The sequence below is a fragment of the Kryptolebias marmoratus genome, linkage group LG4 (genome assembly GCF_001649575.2).
Source record: "Kryptolebias marmoratus isolate JLee-2015 linkage group LG4, ASM164957v2, whole genome shotgun sequence".
In the NCBI taxonomy this organism is placed as follows: domain Eukaryota; kingdom Metazoa; phylum Chordata; class Actinopteri; order Cyprinodontiformes; family Rivulidae; genus Kryptolebias; species Kryptolebias marmoratus.
In genome coordinates this window covers 30,110,170-30,133,464 of record NC_051433.1, presented here as the reverse complement: position 1 = coordinate 30,133,464, position 23,295 = coordinate 30,110,170, and the positions used below count along the sequence as shown (strand labels likewise).

The 23,295-nt window shown below is 39.1% G+C and overlaps 1 protein-coding gene across 14 annotated transcripts in view; it reads right to left on the bottom strand.

Moving 5' to 3' along the window:
- Positions 1 to 1,900: 1,900 nt before the first annotated feature.
- Positions 1,901 to 23,295, bottom strand: part of nfasca (neurofascin homolog (chicken) a) — a 152,074-nt gene continuing 130,679 nt past the window's right edge. For 8 of the 14 annotated variants that reach the window (XM_037975115.1, XM_017437119.2, XM_037975116.1 and 5 more), the window contains 4 exons: positions 21,022 to 21,171; positions 17,135 to 17,263; positions 14,045 to 14,114; positions 1,901 to 6,070 (listed from right to left, as the gene is read on the bottom strand). In XM_037975115.1, coding sequence (XP_037831043.1) covers positions 5,842 to 6,070; positions 14,045 to 14,114; positions 17,135 to 17,263; positions 21,022 to 21,171 — 578 coding nt within the window. In that variant the 3' untranslated portion in view covers positions 1,901 to 5,841. Of the gene's footprint in view, positions 6,071 to 14,040; positions 14,115 to 14,943; positions 15,628 to 17,134; positions 17,264 to 21,021; positions 21,172 to 23,295 lie in introns of those variants that run through there. The other 6 variants (XM_037975122.1, XM_037975123.1, XM_037975124.1 and 3 more) reach the window with 4 other exon arrangements.

The following is a 23,295-nucleotide window of genomic DNA, read 5'->3' as shown; positions in this document are numbered from 1 at the left end:
AACTTTCTTCTTTTTAGAGAGAAAAGGTTTTCTCCACTGTAGTAGGATGAATATCAAATTGTTTGGAAATGTCCTTTAACCTTTCCCAGATTCGTACTGTGGCAGTGGTGATGAAACAGGAGACAACTGTGAGAGCATGCCATTATTCCTTATGCCATTACAGAACACACTGTTGTCTCGTCTCTTCTGTCACAGTAGCGCCCTCTGGGCACAAAAAGTAATAACTGCAGCTGAACATTACATAAATCCATTCACTGAGTAAAACTAAGAACAGAACATCTCCCAAACTGTTACCCAAACAAATAACCTCAATCCTTTAAAGCAAAATTGGCATCAAAATTTTTTGCATAATGTAGTCACTTTGAAATGTGTATGTTAAAGAAATATGTTGTACATTAGAGAAGCATTTTCTCAGAAACAATAGCATTCCTGTAATGTGAAATAAAGTGTCTGCAATTTATCTGTAACCATTCAGCTAGTAGAAGTGCTAAAAATTCCAGAAAAAGTCTTCTTCATAAAATACAAAACACTATTAAAAGAACAACTGAAATTAAACTTTTTCACATTTTTTCACTTTTTCTTCCACAACCATTTGTATTTATTTCTATAAACTCCACAACCAGGAACTCCCTTTGTTAATGGTCAGACAGTAGAGTGTTGAAACATACACATATATCTTGGTGCAGTTGTTGATAGTAAACTGACTTTTATGGCAAACTGTGAAGCTGCCTCAGAAAACTGTCATCCTTTTTAACTGACAGCTGACTCTGTTTTATTGTGCTTTCATTGAATCAATTTGATCTTTTTGCTTAGTGAACTGTCTGAACCAAACAAGTGATCCAGTAAGCTGACAGGAGAGATGCATCCCAAGTACTGAGGATATCTGGATTCATCTTAAAGGATGTGTCTCGTCCACGCCACTGTGAGCTCTGGCCCCTCCCATCAGGATAGGGGCAAAGTTTTTTTCAACTGTAACTGTCTCTTTGCCTCTCTCCCATAAATCTCAGACTGGTGAAGAACCTGACAACAGTAGTTATCTGTACAGTCTCTCCCATCTCTCCTGCTGAGGCTTGGACCTCCTTCAGAGAGCTCACAGGGGTCTTGGTGGTCTCTCTCTCTGTTCTCCTTCTTCAGTCTCTCAGTTTGAGGACGGCCTGCTCTTGGTAGATTTACACATGTCCCATATTCCTTCCATTTCTTGATGGTGGATTTAACAGAACTCCTGGGGATGTTTAGAGCCTTAACCTTTTGTATCCATCCCCTGACTTGTACTTTCAAAAATCTTTTCTCTGAGTTGAATTAGCTTTCACCCAGTGTGTTTCTAACAGATTTATGTTTTTTGCTCAAATCCCCCAGCCTGCACTGTGCACACACCCAAACCCTCATTGACTTTCATTTTAACTGAGCTCAGAATTTTCACCACCATATGTCCTAAACAAAACACTGTAAAAACATAAATAATAATTATGTGTGACCATCAGAGCCTTCGGCTGCTCATGGATCAAGATTTTTTTTAATGCATCTTATTGTTTAAGGATGTCTTTTTTAGTCTGCACTTTTGTCTGCCAGTTTTGTTAAGAGCGCTGTCAATGAGTGTGGTTACCATGGTGACCCCAATGAGTCACTGCCAGTAGCTTTGTGTCTTGGTTCTGTTTACATTTCTTCTACAGTTTATACATCAGAATGTCAACATTTTGTCATCTTAGATTATTACAAAGGAAGTCCCCAATTACTATTGGGCTGCAGGCAGCAGCTGCATTTCTGCAGTAATGTTTTAATCTAATATGTATTTAGAATATTCTTTAGATTGAATCACTTGGTTGTTCATGAAGGTGGATCGTCAAAGAAGCTAAAGAACATCTACAATATTCAAACATCAGAGAAACTCAGAGGACAGAGGTAGAGAAAAGGAAATAGCTTTACTATAAAGAAGGCGTCGCTAGCAGAAGTTGCAACATCTCATACACGCATACATGGTGAGTATACATTATTTTTCTTTTGGAGTAGATGTTCCTTACAAATGCTGTTACTTTGCATGTTTAAGCAAGACTTTAACAAGCTGCTCTGATGCTCAGAGTTTGAAGGAAAAAGACAAAAGAAACAAAAACAAAACAAAAACTAGAAAATGAGCCAAACAACATGTGTTCAGACATTTACAAAATCCAGATCCATTCCAGACTTTTCAGCATTTTGAAAGGAAGAAATAAATCATCCCCCCCTCATGAAAGGTGAGCTAAAACAGTTTGGAGAGTAAAATGAGACGCTTTCCTCGGTGAGCACCTCTAACAAGCGTGCACAGACAGAAGGACAAGAAATAAAGCACTGAGTATCAGCAGATATGCAGTTTTTTATGAAGCCAGTTAACACAGGGGTAAGGCCATGTGGAGAGAGAGATGGGGCGGTGGGGATTACACTCAGAGCGTTTCTTCCTGTTTCAGCTCAGTTTTGTGCTGAAAGCAGCTGGAAACCATCGGTCCAGAAAACGCTGATAAACTTTTAGATACCCAGGTGATCAGATATTGCTTTGAGGTGAACAGAAAGGCAACAAACAAAAAAACATTTTTTTTTATCAGGCACCTTTTAGTTTAGAAAATGAGGGGAAATACTAGGCTGCCTCAAACTAAAATTAACTTTTTGCATTTATGAAGAATTAAAATGGCTGCACACATTTCACTGTGTGACTGATGATTAAATGAGTGCAAAAATAATCTTTGTCATCAGATAAAACTGACCAGTGCAAAGATAGAAATACTGATTACTGAAAGTGTATCTAACACCAGACGAGTTTCATATATATATGTTTATATATGTATGTATGTATAAATGCAATAAATGCAAAAAATAATAAAAAAGTGATTTGGTGAAAGGTAATGAGAGAAGGTTTTGAGTGAAACCCAGAGAGGAATAAAACCTGCTGTTTATAATGGACATGATTTTACACATTAACATGAAGAATAAAGGTTAGAAGAATACAGAAAGAAGGAAAATAGAGTTTAAACTCTCAGTCAGTGTGACACAGCTACAAAACTATGTAAGCATGTTTAATGAGAGGCTTTCACTGAGTCTCTGAAAGGTGAAAGGTCACAGAAGAGTTCAAAGAAGGAGGATGTCCATTTTTAAATGCTACAGGTGCTGAACGTCTTATTTACATCACAGAGAACTGAATCTGTTTCACAACAGAGACTGGTACAAACGACAGATAGAACTGCTACAGTCAGAACCAGAACCAGTTCTCTAGGGTTCTTCTTCTTGTTCCAGGAAAAGCTGCAGATACAGGCCGAAGAGAACAGATTCACCATGGTGAGATAAAGCTTTTTCTTCATGTAAGAGGAGGGGGCATGTTTGTAGAATATGAAAAAGATAATATTTTTTCTCAAGATGTACACGATAAATGACATGTAATGACAAAAGACAGTTTCTGTTATACTCAATAAATCTGAATAACATCATCAGTAACATGAAGAGAAGAAGAGCAGCTAAACATGATGATGATAAGTGACACAAAAATATCTAAAACATGATAATCTCATGATAGTCCAGAACAGATTCTTTATTTTAGCTGTTTATTCAACAACAAAATATAAATGAGTCAAAAAAGCCTCTAAACCTGTTTTTAAATTAAAAGTTATATATTAATACAATTCACATCATGAAACAAATTAAAAACATCAAACTTTTTAAAAACACGCTGATCTTTACTGATTTCAAAATTATTATAGTGCTGTTAATTTAAGAGCTATGATGAGTCAAAAAGAACCAAACTGCTGACAGAACCAGAACCAGAACCTAAACAGAACAGGACCAGAACCACTGAGTCAATGTTTCTAAGAGCTCCGCTGCAAAAAAACAAACTGTCATCATTTTATGAGGGAGGCTGTGAGTGGAATTTACCTGTTTTTATTGTTAGAAATATTCTTATTTAACCAAAGTCTGTTGTTACGTGTATTTTATATGTAACAAACTGCAGGTCAAAGGTCAAAGGTCAAAGGTAGGTTCAGACTAACATGACGAGGTTTATGTAAATGTTAGTTGATGCACAGACATGAAAATTAAACGTGACACGTCCAGGGTTACAGTCTAGGTTTCGTGAAATTTTAATCTGCGTGATCTCGCCTTGATACTCAATTAGAGTCCAGGGTCAGAGTTCAGGGTCAGAGTCTAGGGTTAGAGTCCTGGGTCAGAGTCCAGGGTCAGAGTTCAGGGTCAGAGTTCAGGGTCAGAGTCCAGGTCAGAGTCCAGGTCAGAGTCCAGGGTCAGGATCAGTTTAGTAATAAACAAACAGTTTCATGTAAATTTAACAACACAATATCTGAACCCAGCGTTGCTTTCTGGCCTTGCAGGAACCTCCAGCTTCACAGCATCACACAGCTAAAGTCTGACAAACTGAACATTAAACTTTCAAACATTAAATGTTGAGTTTTAAAAAATAATTTAAGTTGAAAAAGTATATATTACAAGAAAATCCAAGACAAAGACAAGTATATGTGATTTTAGGTTAGCTAATTGTAGAATTCCAGAGATCCAGGGGCTTGGAGAACAAAAGGAAAGTGTAATTTGTGTGATGGTAATTGTGCTGGGGATGAATTTATTAGACTGATCCTTAGGACACAGTTTGAGAATGTGGGAGTGAGTTGTGGAACCTTTATGAAGAATTTGTTTAAATTTTTAATTGTGTCACACATACCATTAACTGGTCATGAGCCTAAAAAAGATTCAGTGAAAGGTAATTATATCAGAGATTGGATCACACTGCTTCCACCAGAATCCACAGATATTTTATGTTTCAGTCAGAATACTGACCTGGGATTAGCTCGACGTTACAGATGAATCTGTAGCATAACGAAAAGCATCAAAGATGATCCAAATGTGGCATGAATGCAGGATTAGCTCGCTTGCTAATGAGAGAATTAACTGGGTTTTATCTTTTGGTGTTTCTCGCTAAACTACTGAAACTTTTCTCTTTTCTTCAAAGTGCACATATTTTACTACCATGCTCAAAAAGTTTCTTTTCTTTAATCTTTTTTTAAAATGGAAATGATTACAGCATAATGCTCTTGCTGTTTGTGCAGGAGATGGCTTTTTGTTACAGAAGCCACTTTGCATGAGAACGCTGGGTCAGAGGAACACGTTTACCACCTCGTTCAAGGCAAAGTGAACACAAACATGCGATTTCTGTTTTTAATATAAAGAAAGCCAAAATAAATCCTTTTCCTACCCAGGTTAAAGCCAACATGTAGTGGAGGTTGTGCATAGTTGTGTGGGGCACGAACACGAGTGTGTGAACAGCATTCACCTTTCACTACCTGAATATCAATATGATAAACGGATCTGTCAGAGTCCTGCTGAGGGTACTGCTCAGACGTGTCAGGGTGGGCACGTGTGCTGATTCAATTCAGAAGGATGCAACACATCAGCAGCAACAGGTACATAAAACTGATCTGAGATCTGAGGGCAGAAAAAAACTCAAAGAAACTCAAAACATGTCATATTGATAAAAATAAGCGTTAATTCTCTAAAGAGTGTTTGTTCATGCCTCCAAACGTGAGCTGAAGGCACACTTCCAGTAGTCTGTGTGGGTGAAGGGCAGACAGGGCGCCGTTTGTCCAGTGAGCTCCTCTGATTGGTCGATTCATCAGAGCTGGAAACAGAGGGTAATAACCTGTGGCCTGATTTCACCTCATGTTCATCTGCTTTGTCTTAGAGGAGATCCTGACAAAGCCTGCTGCACTTTTCTGTCTACAGTCTTTTAGATAATCCGGTGTGTGTGTGTGTGTGTGTACAGTGATGAATCAAACAGGAATCAGAGGTTGTTTCAGAGTCCCAGCATGCAGTGCCGCTCTGCTATGCCAGAGAGTAGATGGCATTAACGGGGGAGGTTGCCTCAGAGCTCTCGTTTCCCTCTGTCTCATCCTTGTCCTTCTTCACTGTGTACTGACCGATGAACGAGCCGTCCTCGTTGAACTGACCATCGCCGCCTTCGCCGTAGTCCACAAGGCTGTCGTCACTTTCCTTCACGTTTCCGTCCAGAGACGTCTGGCTGCCCTGCAGAGGCTTGTTGTCTTCGTCACTGCTGCAAACAGAGAGGAAGTTTAAAGGTTAAAACATGATGAAGTCAGCAGGCGGTAAGGGAGCGCTTAGCTGGAGTCCAAATGGGTCTCGTTAAAGGAAAATCTCACAGAGTTTGGACATTTGGAAGGGCTGCTTCTTCATTTAGAACGAGTAACCACTGACTACATTTACACTAAACATTTGTAAAATAATATTCAGAATATTAGATAAGGTCAATTTATATTGCCCACCTACATCCTGTTTCTAAATTCCACTCCAAAGCCTTCATTAAGACCTTATCCCCACAAACACAGTTTTAAAGTTGTTTACTGTTGCTGCTTTGTAAATCCTAATTTAAAACTTTTATCTTCAAATATTCTAACCAACAACTGTTTCTTTGTTCTACAAACTTTACAGATTGACATGTCTCTTATATGAAGAGTAGATTTAGTTACAGACTTTTTCATTGTACAGAGGATAGTGATTGAAGCCAACCATCGCAGTAGTAACAACAAATAAAAACACCTCCTTCAGTGAGTTTAAAAAAACCCCGGACCAGTTTCCTTCAGTAATATGAGCTGAAAATCTCTGAGTTTAGAAACCGTCGGATTTATTTGTTCTATAGAAATATGCTGAGTTGACTGGCAACAGTGCTTTCAGTGAGTTCATCATAAAAAAAAAAAAGTTTGAAAGTGGTCCAAGATTAAGAATTAAACATGAAGTGAAACAGAGAAGCCAGAGCTTGTTCTAAACTCAAGCCAAGTCTACAGCTGGTTGCAAAACTAATCACCCCAAGCTATTTTTGTATGTCTTCTTTTACAACCTGGAATTTAAATGGATTTTTATTTTGTATATAGGTTATAATTTTACAACAATTACTCCAAATTCATCAAGTTAAACGGGAGACAAGTTGGTTTAAATAATTCTAAAAAGTATCAAACTTAGTGGCGTATGCATATCTATTAACTCCCTTTGCGTTGATGCATCAACCATGACCTTCAGAAGCCACATAATTAGTTAAATAAGATCCACCTGCGAGTGATCTAAATGATCTCAGTATTTACACACCTTTTGTAACAGCCCCCAGAATCAACACCAGATGGAGCATACAGAGAGAAATTATTGAGAGCCATCTGGGATTTGAGACTTGGACAGAGGTCCACCTTCCAGCTGGATTATGACCCTAAACACTTTGTTGAAGCAACACTCCACTGGTTTAAGGAGAACCAGTTAAATGTCCTGGAATGGTCCAGTCAAAGCCCTGACCTGAATCCAACAGAGAACCTCTGGTTTGATTTAAAGCTTGTTGGACACAAGCAGCACCATCCAACCTGAAGGAGCTGCAGCAGTTTGGTCAGGAAGAACCGACAAAAAGTCCAGGTTAGATGGACCAAGATCCTGGTGATGGAGCCGAATTTGGCAGGGGTAAATAGTTATGCATGCTCAGCTTTTCCTTTTTTTCTCTCCACAATCAAAAATAATTAGCATCTTCGAAGTGGAAACTATGATGTGTAAATTAAAAGACTTTCCAAAACTCCTTATAAATTCCAGGTGGTTAAAAAAAACAGAACTGAGAGAAGGTCATGGGGGTAAATACTTTTGCAACTCACTGTATCTTTTGCAAAGACATTCATCCATCCATTATTCAGTTGTTCCATTCATTAATCCACTCAACAGTTTATCCATCCATGAGCCTATCCGTGTCCACATTCATCTATTTTAAAACCAACCCTGTCTCCCAAAAAGGATTTTTACACATACTGGAACTATTATATTACTAAGATCTGTAATTCCATCAGGGAGAGGTTGTGGCGACATGTTTTCTTAGACACCTACAGAAACAGCTGGCTACTGATAAAAATGTGAAGTCACTTTTTGTATCAGCAAAAAGTAATCCAGGTTAGAGTTCCTCTACAGCATGTTAAAAACTGAATGCATTAATCTGACTGCATTTCATAGAAGAACAGGGGGGATTAAAATAGATAAAAAATATCATCCTTTAGTATTGAGTAAGACAAAGCCATGCCTTAATGTTTGACATATTCTAAAAATAAATTTTGGCTGAACATTAAAACACCTGTGGTTGATTGGATGGAGACAGCAGGTTCATGCACAAGAAGAGAAAAACTTCAGATTAGCATTCTAATATCCAAAAAAACATCACAACATGACTGTACTAGAAGGATGCAGCAGTGCCATTTATTTTGTGGAGTCTTGATTCTCCCCTGCTTGGGTGTTGCATATCAGAGTCTTTGACAGAATGTAAATAGCTGTCATGCTCCATGCTGAAAGACTGCAAGAATGTGGCATAATAATAACAGAGACTCATGGCCACTTTATTAGATCTACCTGTTCAATTGCCTGTTAACACAAATAGGCAATTAGCCAATGCCATAGCAGCAACTCATCAGCATAATCAAGATGACTTGCTGAAATTCAAACCGAGCATCAGAATGGGGAAGAAAGGAGATTTAAGTGACTCGTCTGAGTATTTCAGAAACTACCATTTCTACGGTTTAGAGAATGGTCTGAAAAAGAGAAAAATATCTAGTCAGCAGCATTTGTGTGGCCAAAAAGCCATTGTTACAAGTCAGAGGTCAGAGGAGAATGGGTAGACAGAAAGGTAAGAGCAGCTTAGATGTCCATTTGTTCCAACCAAAGTCTGCAGAGTACCATCTGTGAGCACACATCATGTCCAAGCACCAGCAGAAGACCCCACTGAGTGACACTCCTGTCAAATAAGAACAGAAAACTGAGGCTACAAGTCACAGAAGCTCACCAGAAAGGGACAATAAAAGATTTGGATGGTCTGATGAGTCTCTGTAAACCCAAGAGATGGGTGTATGTGAAAGTCCCAGAAGATCAGCAGTTTCTGAAATACTTTGACCAGCCCGTCTGGCACCAACAACCACATTCAAAGTAAATAACATCTCCCATTGTCTCCACTTCTAAAGCTTCTGAATCTCAGCAAGTCGTCTTCACCAAGTCTAGATGTCTAAATGTACTGATAGCAACTGAACAAGTGTCTACTGAGTGTAAATGTATCTTCGGCAGTTAATTTAATATCATATGAAAGCTCATTCTGGGGGAAAACAACTGGTCCATGAAACAGTTCTGGTCTGATTTGGCTCTTCATGACAACTATTGGTGAGCTGATTGTGTGTAGCTTACAGATAAATTGTTTAGTGTCTAAGATGTTGGAACCCCCACCTAAAACACAGTGTCAGAGTTTGGTAACTTTCTTCAACCTGAGGAGATTTGGAAAAACAAAAACAATTGTAATGTAATGAAATGTTTTTGTTGGACACAATTCTATACTAGTTATGTGACAATGCTTCCTGCTAATAAAACATTGTTAAGGTGGCGCATGGAAAGTTTAATTTTTGTAGAATTTATAATTAGGATTCTCTTGTTTTTTCTCCTTTATTTATTGTTTAGGTTCCAAAAAGGAAGATGTCTCAATGCAGATGTTGATAGCTATAAACCTGCAGTCCAACAACTATTAGGTGACATTATGTTACATGGTTTTATACACATTTTTGTCCTGCCAGCCCCATCAGGAAACATGCTGGCCCTGTGTTAACACTGGGCTGAATGCTGCCAAAAAAGTGGTCAATTTTTGTTTTTCCCATACCTGAAAAAAATCGGAATAAAAGACTGAAATCTGAACCTTAAATTCTTTCAGGTTTTTTGTTTTTCACATGAGAAAGGAGGCTCATACAACAGGGGCTCTAATTCAGTTTTTAAAATCTAACTCATAGTATTTGAACTGTTCTCTTTGTGTCCAATAAATGCAACAGCAACAGGAAACAGCTGACATTCACTTGTGTCATTTTCTGTAGCTTCAGCTGCTGTTTGTTTATCCTAGTGATTTAAACTATTTTAATCTGTGTGAAATTACTCCCATCATCTGCTCACAGAGAAAAGTCTTGAAACATAATATGTACAAGTTTTGGTGAACCGATACACGGTTTTAACTGGACTTGGCTGTTAATGGTGGCTTCTCTTTCCTCCTCTTCCTCTTTCATCCCATCCTGTTATTCCTTTGGCTTCTTTAGCCATAATGAGACGGTGAATAAGTGGATTCTTTTCATAACATCGGTGGTCAAACGGGAAACAAAAACCTTGTAGTTCTGGGAGCAGTTCTTCACTCAGGTCCACATGGCTGTTGACCCAGTTCTCTGTCCTGAAGCAGAACTTACAGAACAGACAGGAAGCCTTGGGTATGGTTTGTAGAGATAATAAATCCATGATTCACTACCGTTTATGATTCTGTTCTGCTCTACACAGTGGCACACCAGCTGAGAAATAATGGGAGAACTTCAGATAAATGGGTCTGAGTTGTGGTTTCAAGAAAAAAACTGAACATTTTTCTGTATTTTAGGATCACAGCAGCTACTGTAACATTGGAACTCTGACATTATTGCTAGACTACAGGGAGCACCTCTCCTTTCAGCACATCATATAAAAACTACATCCAAAGGTCTGAAGCAAACTCTTTAGAGTCAAAAGAAAACAATTTTAACTTTATATCATGTTGAGCTTAGATCCCCTTCACTCTGGATGATGACTCCACCAAGACATGAAGAGAGAAGCAGGATATGAATGGTTTTTGTGGGGTCTTGACAAAATCTTTAGGAGCATAACTCTGGTCAAAGAGGATCTTTATCCAGCTGGTCCATTTAGATGGTTCTGAATTTTTTTTTAATTCTGTAAATTGTCACAAGATCAAGGAAACAACGTTGGACGATAAACTTGTGTCTTACAGCTGCATCTTGCCATGGTTCGTCCCAGTGACAGGGCAGCACACAGTAGGAGCATTGTGGGGACAGGATGCAGTTGGGTGTAGTTTGATCAGCATCTCAGGAATGCAGAAACTACAAGGAACAAACCTATTCGGTGAGTATTCAGCAGCATCATGACTATCTTCACACTGAAGAAGGTTTTTCAAATCCCTTGTGATCCAGCCACGTTCTACTGGGTCATGTAGACCATGGGGAAGAAAGGGGGTGGAGGGTCAACCAGTGTGAGGAGGATCTAAGTTTAGTACAGGGACCTGGAAATCGTCCCCCAGCTGTTTATGCACACTTTAGCAAACCATTTGCGAACTTCAGCAGTCTTAGATGCACATATAGAGAAATACATCCTATAAAGTATTTCCAGCTGCTCTGATTTCTGTGGTTTCTGGGTTACTGCTGCTCACTGATCATACATACTGAGGCGCTAAATTTACTACAACTTGTCTTGTCCATATGTCTGCTATTACAGTTACTATGGTGTTAGCTATTTTTACATTAGGTTTAAAACATTTTCCTTTGTATTTCATCAGTGCATTAAAGCATGAACAATCCAGCTGAGCTCAGAAAGCATGAATATAAAACTGTTGGCTCTTTGCAAGCTGACTAAAGAGCCAACCACACAAGCTGATCTCCTCAGTCCTCCCAGGCACACCCACCCCAGTTGAAACACCCTGTCCCCACAACATGCGCAAGCCGTGCACAAGCCGGCACCAAAGTACCTGTTCTCATTTTCGTTCCTGTCACGGACAGATGACCCATTTCAGCATTTAGAAGAAAGAAGGATGAGATGTGAGAAAACATGTGGGATGGGGGGAGCAGGGTAGAGGAAGGGCAGAGAAAGATAGAAACGAGAACAAACAACTTCTACACATGCATGTAAATCCTGCTGTGTATACGAACATGCACAAAGATAGCTGCACTAATTTTACAGTTTGAGACAAAAGCAAAGAGAACTAAAGAAACAGAGCCTGACTCGGGGGGGACAAACAACATTAAGTGAAGCAGATCATGCCACTCTTACACAGCTATCTTTGAAATCTAATACCTTTAGATTCACTAAAAACTGATTTTTACAAGTTTATTGTCTTGGAAAAGGAAGTGTGCACACAAAATAAGAAATATATTCATCCTGAATAATAATTTAAAACTGTGAGACACATGATCTTTGCTGATGTAATATTAATGCTGCTCTTTCATCAGCCACTCTTCCGATTTAAATCTTAGTGATACTCTCACACAGTTAGTTCAAACATTTTTTGTCTCCTATTAAGAAAGACGGTTTAATTTAGTAAGTTTTAGTAGGAGAGGAGTGTTGACAAGGTCACAGAAATTTGACAGACCTGGAAGGAACAAAAGACAAATCACTTACCAAGACATCAACAATGCACAAAGAATACTTAACACAGTAATTGTTACTGACAAAAACAAGTTGTGCACCCAGAAGAAACGGTCTGGTCCACATGCAGACCAGTGATGGAGCTGGTAATTCTATAATGGGCACCAGACGATATTAAAGGTGGCATCATGAGTGGCGAAATGGTGTTATCAGATAGTTGCTGGACACGTAGCACAACAGTGAGTAAAGGTCAGGAACAGCATCACCAGCACTCGATGGAGTCTGACATTGTGGGTTTGCATGAAGCCTGGTGATCAATTTGTGGGCCTGACTAACATGTGAGGCATACAAATGTTTGCTGATGTTGGACCCAGTCACATCTGGACACAGGTACTGGACTCTGAACATCACCCTGTGTCGTCCTGCACCATGTCTCTGACTGGTATCAGATGGGATCTTCCTCCCATTTAACACCAGCTTTAAATTTTGTTAATGAAAAGTGCGGTATAAATTGGATTGATTATTATTATTATTATTACCAGAGCAGAGACGGCTGTGTTTGGAGTGGTGCCTGATCCAGGAGCCACGGACTGATGAGGAGTGGACTCGTATCACGTTCAGACATGAAGCTCAGTTCTGCATTCTGATCTGCTGGATCTGCAGGTCCAGTTCCAACAGCTGAGGGTTGACTTGCTGCAAACCTGACTGACCTGGGACCAGCTGTTATTCATCTGATCTGATGCTGTAATTATTGTAATACAATCACATGATCTTTGAACACGGACAGGTTAATTTCATTTCCACCTCTCTGTCTGAGTAATTTACAGTTTTTGTCTGTGTTTCATTTAATATTACTTTTATTTTTTGTAGGTTGTATAATTGATCCATATAGGATTATTACTGCAAAGCTCTCTGTTATTGTATCTTTGAGATTTATTAGCATCACTTTATGTTCACTGAATAACATTGTCTCCAGTGATGGCTTCTTAAATGTTTCCTGTGAACATTTAACCTTTTTAGCAACAACTAAAAGGCTCAACAAACGTGACATCAGTGAATATCTATATATATAGATATTCACTGATGTCACTTCCCTCTTCCTATTCAGCCTGACTTAAACTCCAGTATTTGATTTCTGTCTTGGTGATTATATGCTCAAAAACTATTGCAAGAGCATAAACAAGAGAACAAACAGTTTCAGCGTTCTACAGACCAACAACTCCAACTTTATACCAGTGAAAAACTGAAAGCAAACAAAAGCAGCATGGACTCTAATTAAAACAGACTGGCCTCACCTCTGTGGTGTAAACAACAACACACCGTGACCCCGTGAGTCATTACATCCTTTGTTTGTTACAAAAAGGATGTAATAAACTGTTCTATCTAATCTGGGTGTCTTAAGTCAACATGTTTTGCTGATTCTTTTGATTTATCAATGGAAACAAGCCTCTGATTTAAATTTCTGCCTATTATTTAGATGGCACCAGATATGGGTCCAATTCAGCTTTGAATATTCAAAACAAAAAGATTTACTGTAACATTAAGAAGAACCAGATTTTAGTTTCTTTATTCTGAATTACTACGCTTCAATAACATAATGTATTTTGTTTTTTGTCCGGTCCGTTTGAGAATCTTCAGTGATAAAAATGAGTCAAATACAATTAAAACATCAACTTTTAAACTCTATTGTTATTCTAAAAAATTGTGTTAAAGACTCCATGTAAGAGTACTATATTCAAACAAAGAAGTTTTTGTACAAAAAAACAAGAATTAATTTGTGTTTGTTATCTCGCTTTTTTCCCCAAATATGCTGGTATTATGAGTAATAAGTCAGGTGGAATACGTGTGTGATTATACTTACTGATAATCAAAGGATCCATCTTGGTCTTTCTGATCCACTGGGTCTAGAGGCAGATCTTTTTTATCTCGAACTAACAAGAGAAACACAGAGAGAATAGTCTGAGTTGTTTGCTTGCACTAATATTTAGTATACAGAACCATCCTGAGTTAATTTAAAAACACAGTCAGCTGTGTCCCAGTCCCATACTTACCGTGTCCCCTGAGACTTGACACAAATACAGTTTCTCACAGAAAATGATTTACAACTGACTCATGGAGACGGTTCCACTCTGTGATTCTCCTCGCATTACAAAGGTATGGTACATTATGGAAAATCATTTTAATTGGTGCCAGTTCACAAACACTGCCTCAGCAGTTCAGGTGCACTTTAGGAAGTGTTTGAAACACATGCTGGTGTGAATTCTCAGTCTTTTGGGACACAGTAATCCTAGCAAGCTGAATCCAAGTCAGCTGGATTCTTAAAGACGTTTTGCTTTTCAACGCAGGAGTTTTAATGAGGAAAGGACAAAGAAGAACACCAGCAGCCTTGGATAAAACCTGCTTGGATTGTTTGGAACACAGTGATTAAACCTGAAGGAAAACTGAAGACGTTAGGGACTTTAGGTTGGGTTTAAAGGAGTGTCAGTACTTCTGTCAGTATTTAAAACAGTTTTACTCTCTGAAGATATTTTGTTATGTTTCAGTTTTTTAACTTTGTTTAGTCCTCATGTCACTCAGCCACTGACTCTGTTAGTAAAACATACGACCCTCAGCATCCCAGGTTGGCACCTACCGGGGGTTTTATCGCAGGACCAGCCAGGGATCTACCTACTCATTACAGAAACTGTAAAACATTATAACAATTCCATATTTTCCATTCTTTATATATATATATATATATAAACTCTTTAACTCAGATTGTGACTTTCATGTCAGATCAGATTAAACATCAGATTCTTGCTGTTTATCTGCCATCATAACAAACTGTTCCTCATGAATAAAACAGGTGCTGATACCTGAAATGTTGCTTCAGAAAATGACAAAAGATTTTTTGACACTTTGTCAATGACCCAAAGCTAAGATGGTAGTTCTGAGTCAGAGTCAGATAACTTTATTAACCTCAATAAGCATTTCAGCTGTAGCCTCATCGTTAACATTTACTTAGAACATACATCTACAAAAACAAATAATAAATGATTTACATTTATCTAAATCCAATAAATAAACACAATATATATGTACAACAAGTCAATTTTTTTCTTACAAAACCTATTTAATATGAGCAATAAAAACAAAGGGCATAAAAGAGAGGAAAGAATTAGTTCTCATCATGGGCCCTTTGTCACACCAGTCTGGAGGCATTATGAAGGATTCTACTGAGAGCATGCAGTCTGGTTTAGTTCTCATCATGAGGACTTTGTAAGGCCGTCCTGAAGGAGATATGAAGGATTCTACTGAGTAGATGGGGTCTGGTTGGCTGATGATTCTGGTTGACTGATAAATCTCCTCTCTTCCTCAGCCACCTTTTTCTTCCAAAGAGAACCTGAGTCCCTCTGCTGAACCACTGGTAGACCGTCAGGGACTTCAAGGTACTCAGAGAAGGCCCTGATTGGACCAGACAATTAAAAAATAAAGAAGGCTTAAATAATTTTAGTTCATGAAACAAAACAAAATAAATGTATCCTTGTTTTCTGTCTGAGTGCTGCTTGATGGAAGAGAAATGAGAATGAAATCAGAAATGTTTGTATGCTGTCTCAGGGCAAAATGTTCTTCACCCAAGGCAATCGGTCTCCTTGCCTTAGAGCAGGGGTGTCCAATCCTGGTCCTCAGGGCCACTATCCTGCAGGTTTTCCTTGTTTCTCTGCTCCAACACACCTGATTCAGTGGTTAAATCACCTCTTCATGTTCTGCAGAAGCCTGATAATCACCCATTGATTCAGATCAGGTGTGCCCTCGAGGACCAGGGTTGGACACCCTTGCCTTAGAGCTTAAAATGACTGCCTCTGAAACTGCAACCTGTCTTATGTGTGTGTGTGATATCCTTTATGAATTCAGAACCAGGAATTTAATAATAATAGTAATAATCAATCCAATTTATACCGCACTTTTCATTAACAAAAATCTCAAAGTGCGACACAGTGCAATTGAAATCAAAGATAAAAACAAACAAAAATAAATAAATAAATAAAATAAAATCAGAGATAAAAACAACATCATAAAAAACATGTAGAGGCAGAATAGGCTTGCTTAAATAAAAAAGTCTTCAAGCCTCTTAAAATCAATCAATGGTTGGGGAGTACAGAAGGTCTGAAGTCACTAGCTCTCTGATGTCCTTAGATTTAATAATAAGGCTGATAATACAGTAGATGTTTTCCAGATTCTGGGTATTTTGCCATGTTCAACACACATTTGGACAACATTGGTTCCAACACTAGTTTCACACTGCTCTTCATTCAGAGTAAAAACACAAAGACCCGATACTTGTGATGTCAATTCTGTTTTCAATGACAAAAGGAATTTTATTTGTTTGTTTGGCAAAACATTTACTCTGCTAGAACTGCAGTGTTTGGAGATTTTGGATGAAAGTCCATTGCACAAAATACCTTAGGCCAGGGTCTGCCTTCTTCCTGTCTTGGTATGATTTATGTCAGGACTGAGGGTAGGGCTGAAGTCAACCCACTGCTGTTACATCTCTGAGGTGCCAAGTGAGGCATTAACAGAACTGTAAGGTAAACATGTGTCTCGCAGCATCATGGCCCCAGGGTGTGAAGCACTGATGGTCTGTCAGACCAGCTAAACACATCATTTAGAATGGGAAATACCTGTTGCACATTTTATGTGTAGGTATGCAGATCAACACCTTGAGTGATACTGCACACCTCCTTTGGTTCTATGATACTGGCTTGATTTATGAAATCGCACATCAGCGTAGGACATAATTTAATTGGTGATTTAAGAACAATCAAAGGCAGCCTAAAGATGGGCTCGTGCTAGCAGCCATGTTGAGAAACTGTTCTGTGAAAGAAGCTAAAAATCTACCAAAAAAGAAAAGTTAAAAAGACATAAATATGAAATTACTGCAGGAAAAAGAGACTTTGATCTACTGGCTTACCTGGGTATTTTCCTCCACGACTCCTCTTGATAAAGCACACAATGAGGAGGATCAGTATAATGAGGGCAATGGCACACATCAAGCCAATGAACCACCCCTGAGTGGCGATGTCTACCTCATTTATGTAAGCTGGAGAAATACACACACACACACACACAGAGGAGAGAGAAGAATAAAAACAGTCAGTGTTTTTATAGATGAACAACTTGGTCTCTTCTCATTTCAGCGAGATCAGCATCGCAGTTAAAATGTTCATTTGAACTAAAACAGCTTTTAGACTTACTTAGAGCAACAACTATGGCATTGTAATAGGCATAAAAATGCTTTGAAAGGCCATGAATATATTTGTATGTGCTTATAAATATAAAAAATACAGCTTGTGCCATTGCTCCACATGGGCGGTTTCACTTCACTTCAAGCTCAGGTCCTCTACCAGAGGACTGGGAGCTTGAGGGTTCTCCTCAGTATCTCAGCTGTTTCTAGGACTTCTCTCTTCTGGACAGAGATCTCTGAGGTTGTTTCTGGGATCTGTTGGAGCCACTCTTCCAGTTTGGGGGTCACAGCACCAGGTGATGACCACTGGCACCACTGAGGCCTTGACTCTCCACAACTTCTCTGTTTCCTCTTTCAGCCCTTGGTATTTTTCCAGCTTCTCATGTTCTTTCTTCTTGATGTTACTGACAACTGGAATCACTAAATCTATCATGATTGCCTTCTTTTGTAGTTTCCTGGCCCCTACAACATTGGATAGTCATCAGCTGTTGGTCAGTCTGGATCTGGAAGTCCCACAGTATCTCAGCCCTGCCGTTCTCCACCACCTTAGGTGGAGAACGGCAGGGCTGAGATACTGTGGGACTTCCAGTCCATACTCAGTACAGATGTTTCTGTACACTGTTCCAGCTGCTTGGTTGTGCAGTTCCATGCATGCTTTGCCTGCCTGCATCTCACATCCTGCTGTTATGTGCTGGACTGTCTCAGGGGCATCTTTGCACAGCCTGGATCTTGGATCATGTCTGGTATGATGGACCCCAGCTTCTATTGCTGTCGTTCTACCATGATTAGTGCCTAGGAATGATCTAGATATTTTCAAAGGGATGTTTTGTTAAATAGGTATCAGTAGTTAGCACCTTGGATTGCCTTGCTGCTGAAAAGTGCGATATAAATAAATTTCACTTCACCTTATCAGACCTGACATCAGTCATAGAGCATAGAGTATATACAATCCCAATTCCAATGAAGTTGGGACAGTGTGTAAAACATAACTATTAACAGAATAAAATGATTGCAAATCATTTTCAACCTATGTTCAATTGAATACACTACAAAGATGTTCCAAAAAAGCTTGATGGTTAGGTTTGGTTGAAGATGAGTTGTCCTTGTCAACAAAACTGTCAATATTTTAATAAGCCAATTTAAAAAATATTTTGAAATCACACTATTACACAGCATAGATCTAATTTTTTAGACATTCATCCATCCATCCAATTTGTTTACCTGCTTCTTCTTTTCGGGTCAAGGGGGGCTGGTGCCTATTTCCAGCAGATACTGTACAAGAGGCGGGGGACACCCTGGACAGCTCATCCATCACAGGGACACATAGAGACAAACAAGGCAAACAACCATTCACACTCTCACTCACACCTAGGGACAATATAGAGTCACCAATTACCCTAACATGCATGTTTTTGTTCAGTGGGAGGAAACAGGAGTACCCGGAGAAAACCCACATACGGGGACAACATGCAAACTCCACACAAAAAGGTTGGGAGGCAACAGCTTTAACCACTGCACCGCATGGGGTCCACTTTTCAGACAGCAGGAAAATATATGAATACATATGACCCTAGGAACTAAAAGTTCTTTCTAAGGGATCAAGAAAGTTCTAATTATTTTAAAGGCTATTTTTTGCATGAACTTAAGACATCAACAGGTCTTGATAGAACAGAAGTATATATCTCTGCTTGTTTTTTTAAAAGTACTTACTACGTATAAAATACTTTTATACTTTAATACCTGTAGCTAAATGATCTGCCATCAACAGTTAAAATACTACAAATATGGCACTTACCGTCGCCATAGCCAGTGAATTGGTGCCCGTGAATAATCTGAACTTGACATAGATGTATTGGAAGCTATAAAAAGTAAGAATAAGAATTTGATTGACTTTGATAAAAGCCAAACTATGAGGGCTGATAGTTGTTTGGGCTCTTCTCAACCTGTGGTTGTCTAGAGCCACCAAAAATGGTCCAAAAAAGAAAAACTGGAGAAGAAACAATGGGTGACCAAGGATCATGTAGGGGAGTCATCTTTATCCACTATCACACAATTAAAACAGTGTTTTATCAGATATTAAAATGTCCCTATTAAAACAGCCACGTTGAAATTAGAAAGAAACCAAGTTGGTGCTTTTGGACCAAACAGTTCTAAAGTGTTTCTGAGAGTTAGAAGGACTGTTATGCCCCATTTCCACGGGCTCTATTTCAGAAGTCCGGCTCTACTCTACTCTACTCTGCTCGGCTCTATAAAGAATGCATCGCGTTCACACCAGCCAGTTTGGTCTGTAGCAGAGGAACGCCTCCTTGGGTTGTGGTGGGGGCAGTTTTGGTTGCTACTGAAACTTGGCGCCATTAGTGGAAGCAACAGAAGCGCTATGGACAACGTTGGCCCTGTGTTGTTGCTGTTTTTTAAACTTATGGGGATTCTCCTGAGACTTCAGGAAGAGAGGCGCAGGGGAAGAAATGCTCTGGATGCTGCGATTGTTGCGCGGAGTAGGACAGCTGTTATCTGCCGGAGATTTCAGGCTTTACAGGCCTTCAGCTGGGGGACAGACGGCAGAAACGTTGCAGGGTAAGCTAACGCTGTTCTTTATATTCCTACCTTCGCTCTTTATGCTTGCATCTGGTCACACCCACGACCAATGAGTGAACAGGAGCTAAGCTTGTGTCACCCACGAAGCAGAGCCAGCCCGGCTGGACCTACTTCGAAGCAGGGCCGGCCTCGAAAAAATGCAGATGTAAATGCTCGCAAAGCGAGCCGAGTAGAGTGGAGCCGGGACCGTTAGGGTCCGTGTAAAAGGGGCATCAGTCCCACTATGGAGGAGCTAAAGAACATAGTACATGTTTGCTACTACACAGACAGGGCAACGCTGTGATTGTGCAACACTTGTACACCACTTAAACATTCACCTCCACCAACAATGGAGGACTGAAGACAGAGCTGTGTGTTGTGGGCCTTTGGTTTATTTTTATGCAATTTGAAGGAGCACTACAAACATTCAAATGGAGGAGTTCTAGGAATCAAGACTCATCGACAGATCAGTCTACTTTGTGCTGCACATGTTCAAAGAAAAGCATGTTATAGCAGACAAGGAAGAACATTAAATAACTTTGGCTTTAGCAATGACAATGAAGTCTTATTAGGATGATAGCTGCAGAGGTGTTTAGTTTACTGGACCAATTAACATAAGCTTATGTATGAACCAAACACATTCCTTTATGTCACTTGAGAGTTCATATTGAACCAAAAGAGCTCATACTCTCAAGCAGGAGCTGAAAAAGAGCTAATAACTGTAGTGATAAGGACTATTAATGGCCCCAGTATTGCCAGTGTAAAAACAAAAAAGGCACATTTGTGAAATTGTTATAAAGACATTTGTTGTAAAGTGGACCCCTGAGGTTCAAAAGCACCAACTGTCACACAGAGCTTCTTCTGAGTGAAAATAATTTATCTCTGGAAGTCATCCTAGGTGTAAAAAAACAACAACAACAAACCATGATATCTCACCTAGGGTAAACTGAGTTACTGTTGATACAACTAGTGACAAACCTGCGTGGAAACCAGGCCACCTGGCTTGAACCCTGGTTCAACCTGGCCAGGTGTTGTCTCACCTGCTTTGGTTTTAAACAGGACAGATTCGCTGCTGACGCTGTTGAGCACTTGGGAGTAAACCCTCAGGCGGTATGTCTCACCAGCAATCAGGTCCGCAACAGTAATGGGGGGTTGTTTTTTCACCGCTACAACTTTCACTGCATTTTCTCCTTGGAAACACAAGAAAGGTGCCAATCACACTCCAACGGTGCAACTATCCATCAACTGTACAGCTAGCAGTGCATCACACAGAGCGTTGTGGAGAGATTGACTCTGATAACAGGCTGGTCAACAGCAGGTTTACTGAAGTAAATTGAGACTGGTAACAATGCATTGCCCATCACCATCAAAAGAACATTGACTTGCCTACAATTTAAAACATAACGCAGGTTATTACATTTACCTTTTAACAGCTTTCTGATGCTCCATTCAGTGTAAAATATATATATATTGTGACTCTCAGTCTAAAATTATTTCTCAAGTGTATAATTCCACATGAAAAAATATTTGGGGGTAAGTTGGTAAAAAGCAGCTGCCTAGCCCACCACTTTAGGAGCTGTTTTTACCAACGTTCTTCCACTAAGATGAATGGGTGTAGGTGGCAAAGCATTGTTTGTCTCAATTATTCTCACTTTCTATCTCCTTCAAATCAAAAGAAAACAGCAGCATCATAGCTTGCATCTTTCTGATGGAAAGATGTGTCAGTTATGCTATAGCCAAGCAATGAGCATGACCCTGAAGTGGCCGTGAGCAAAGAAAAGGGTATCATGCACCATGCTGCCAACCATTTCAAAGGGGTTGATATCATCCAATAAAATCAATTCAAAGCCATGCTCTGCACACCAGTCCTCAAACCAGCCAAATAAAATAAAAATGTTAAAAAAATTCAATCATTTCGAACCACAGGAAGAATGTAAACCTTTACCAGTAACAAGTGAAAAGAAATTTAGCACAAAAAAGTAAGAAAATGTGTTTGCTTAATTATTTTTTTGTTGTAATAATATATTTTTTTAAAAAGTAAATCTTATACTGTTGAAAAGTCTATTTATTTCCCCTTCAATGGAGACACATTTGTTAGGAAAATGCATTTGTGAGTTCAGTATGTGGGTTGCACCCATGAATAACTCACCAAATCTTCTCTGCCAATGCCAAAAGTCTTACTCTGCAATTGACTCTTGTTTAGGGTTGTTAAAGTTTGAAGGAACAAGACATTTTAGCAATTTAATAATTTAACAGGAGCCTCACAGGGGCCTGTGGATTTACTACTGTTAATCTGAAACTGTGGGATATGACAGATTTTACAAGCTATCTCTTTGTCATCCAAAATTCCATCAGTTAGCTGCACCTGAGTCAGAAGTTAAGAGGATGATGATGATGATGATGATGATGATAATGATGATGATGGGGTGAATGTCAGGTACTCCTCTGCACCTTAAAAATCAAAACTTTTAGACTTGGCATTGGAGGACACATGGGAGTGGTGGGAACCAATAAATCAATATCAACATCCCTTTTAATCCAATTATTCGTTTTTACAGCTGAAGTCATTTTCATCCACTCATCATGGGCATGAAAGTCAGATTATTTTTTGTCTTTTAATGAATTATTTAAATTGTTTCTTTTTCCAGTGTGAAATTATTATACAAAATTCAACATCAATAGTTTTTAAAAATAAGTTTAAATTCATGACAATTGTTCTTTAATCCACTCAGGGTCAAACATATGCATACACACTTATATAAGTACATACATACAGCCACATAAACCTTTTATGAATAAGTGGTGCTGAAGGTTCTGGCTGACAAGGCCGATTAACTTCTCATAGGTGATCATGAGTGACTGAAGCTGGTAATTTCTTTTTGCCAGCATAAAAAGGATTTGTTTTAAAGTACTTGGACTGACTATTACTTATCTGTCACCATGAGATAAAAAGAAATTGGTTAGGATGTTCAGAAAGAAATCAGGATCCATCAAGGCTTAAGTCTGCCATGAACTGGGTATTCTGTAACAGCAGTATCCCTGTCCACAGTGAAGCCAGTTTTACATCATCATGGATGGAGAAGGTGCCAACTAAGACAACTAAGACTGTGCCGATCAAGAAAAACCTGGTCCAAAAACCACACCCTGAAGCTGAACTGAAACTACCAGCTGCTCAAATAAACAAACCAAATGCCTTCTGAAGAAATGTTTGATGGTCAGATAAAATAAAGATTGAGTTATTGACAGGAAATATGTTTGGAGGAGTCAAGGTGAAGTTTTCAAACCTAGGAACTGCACCAAATTTCAGGCATGGT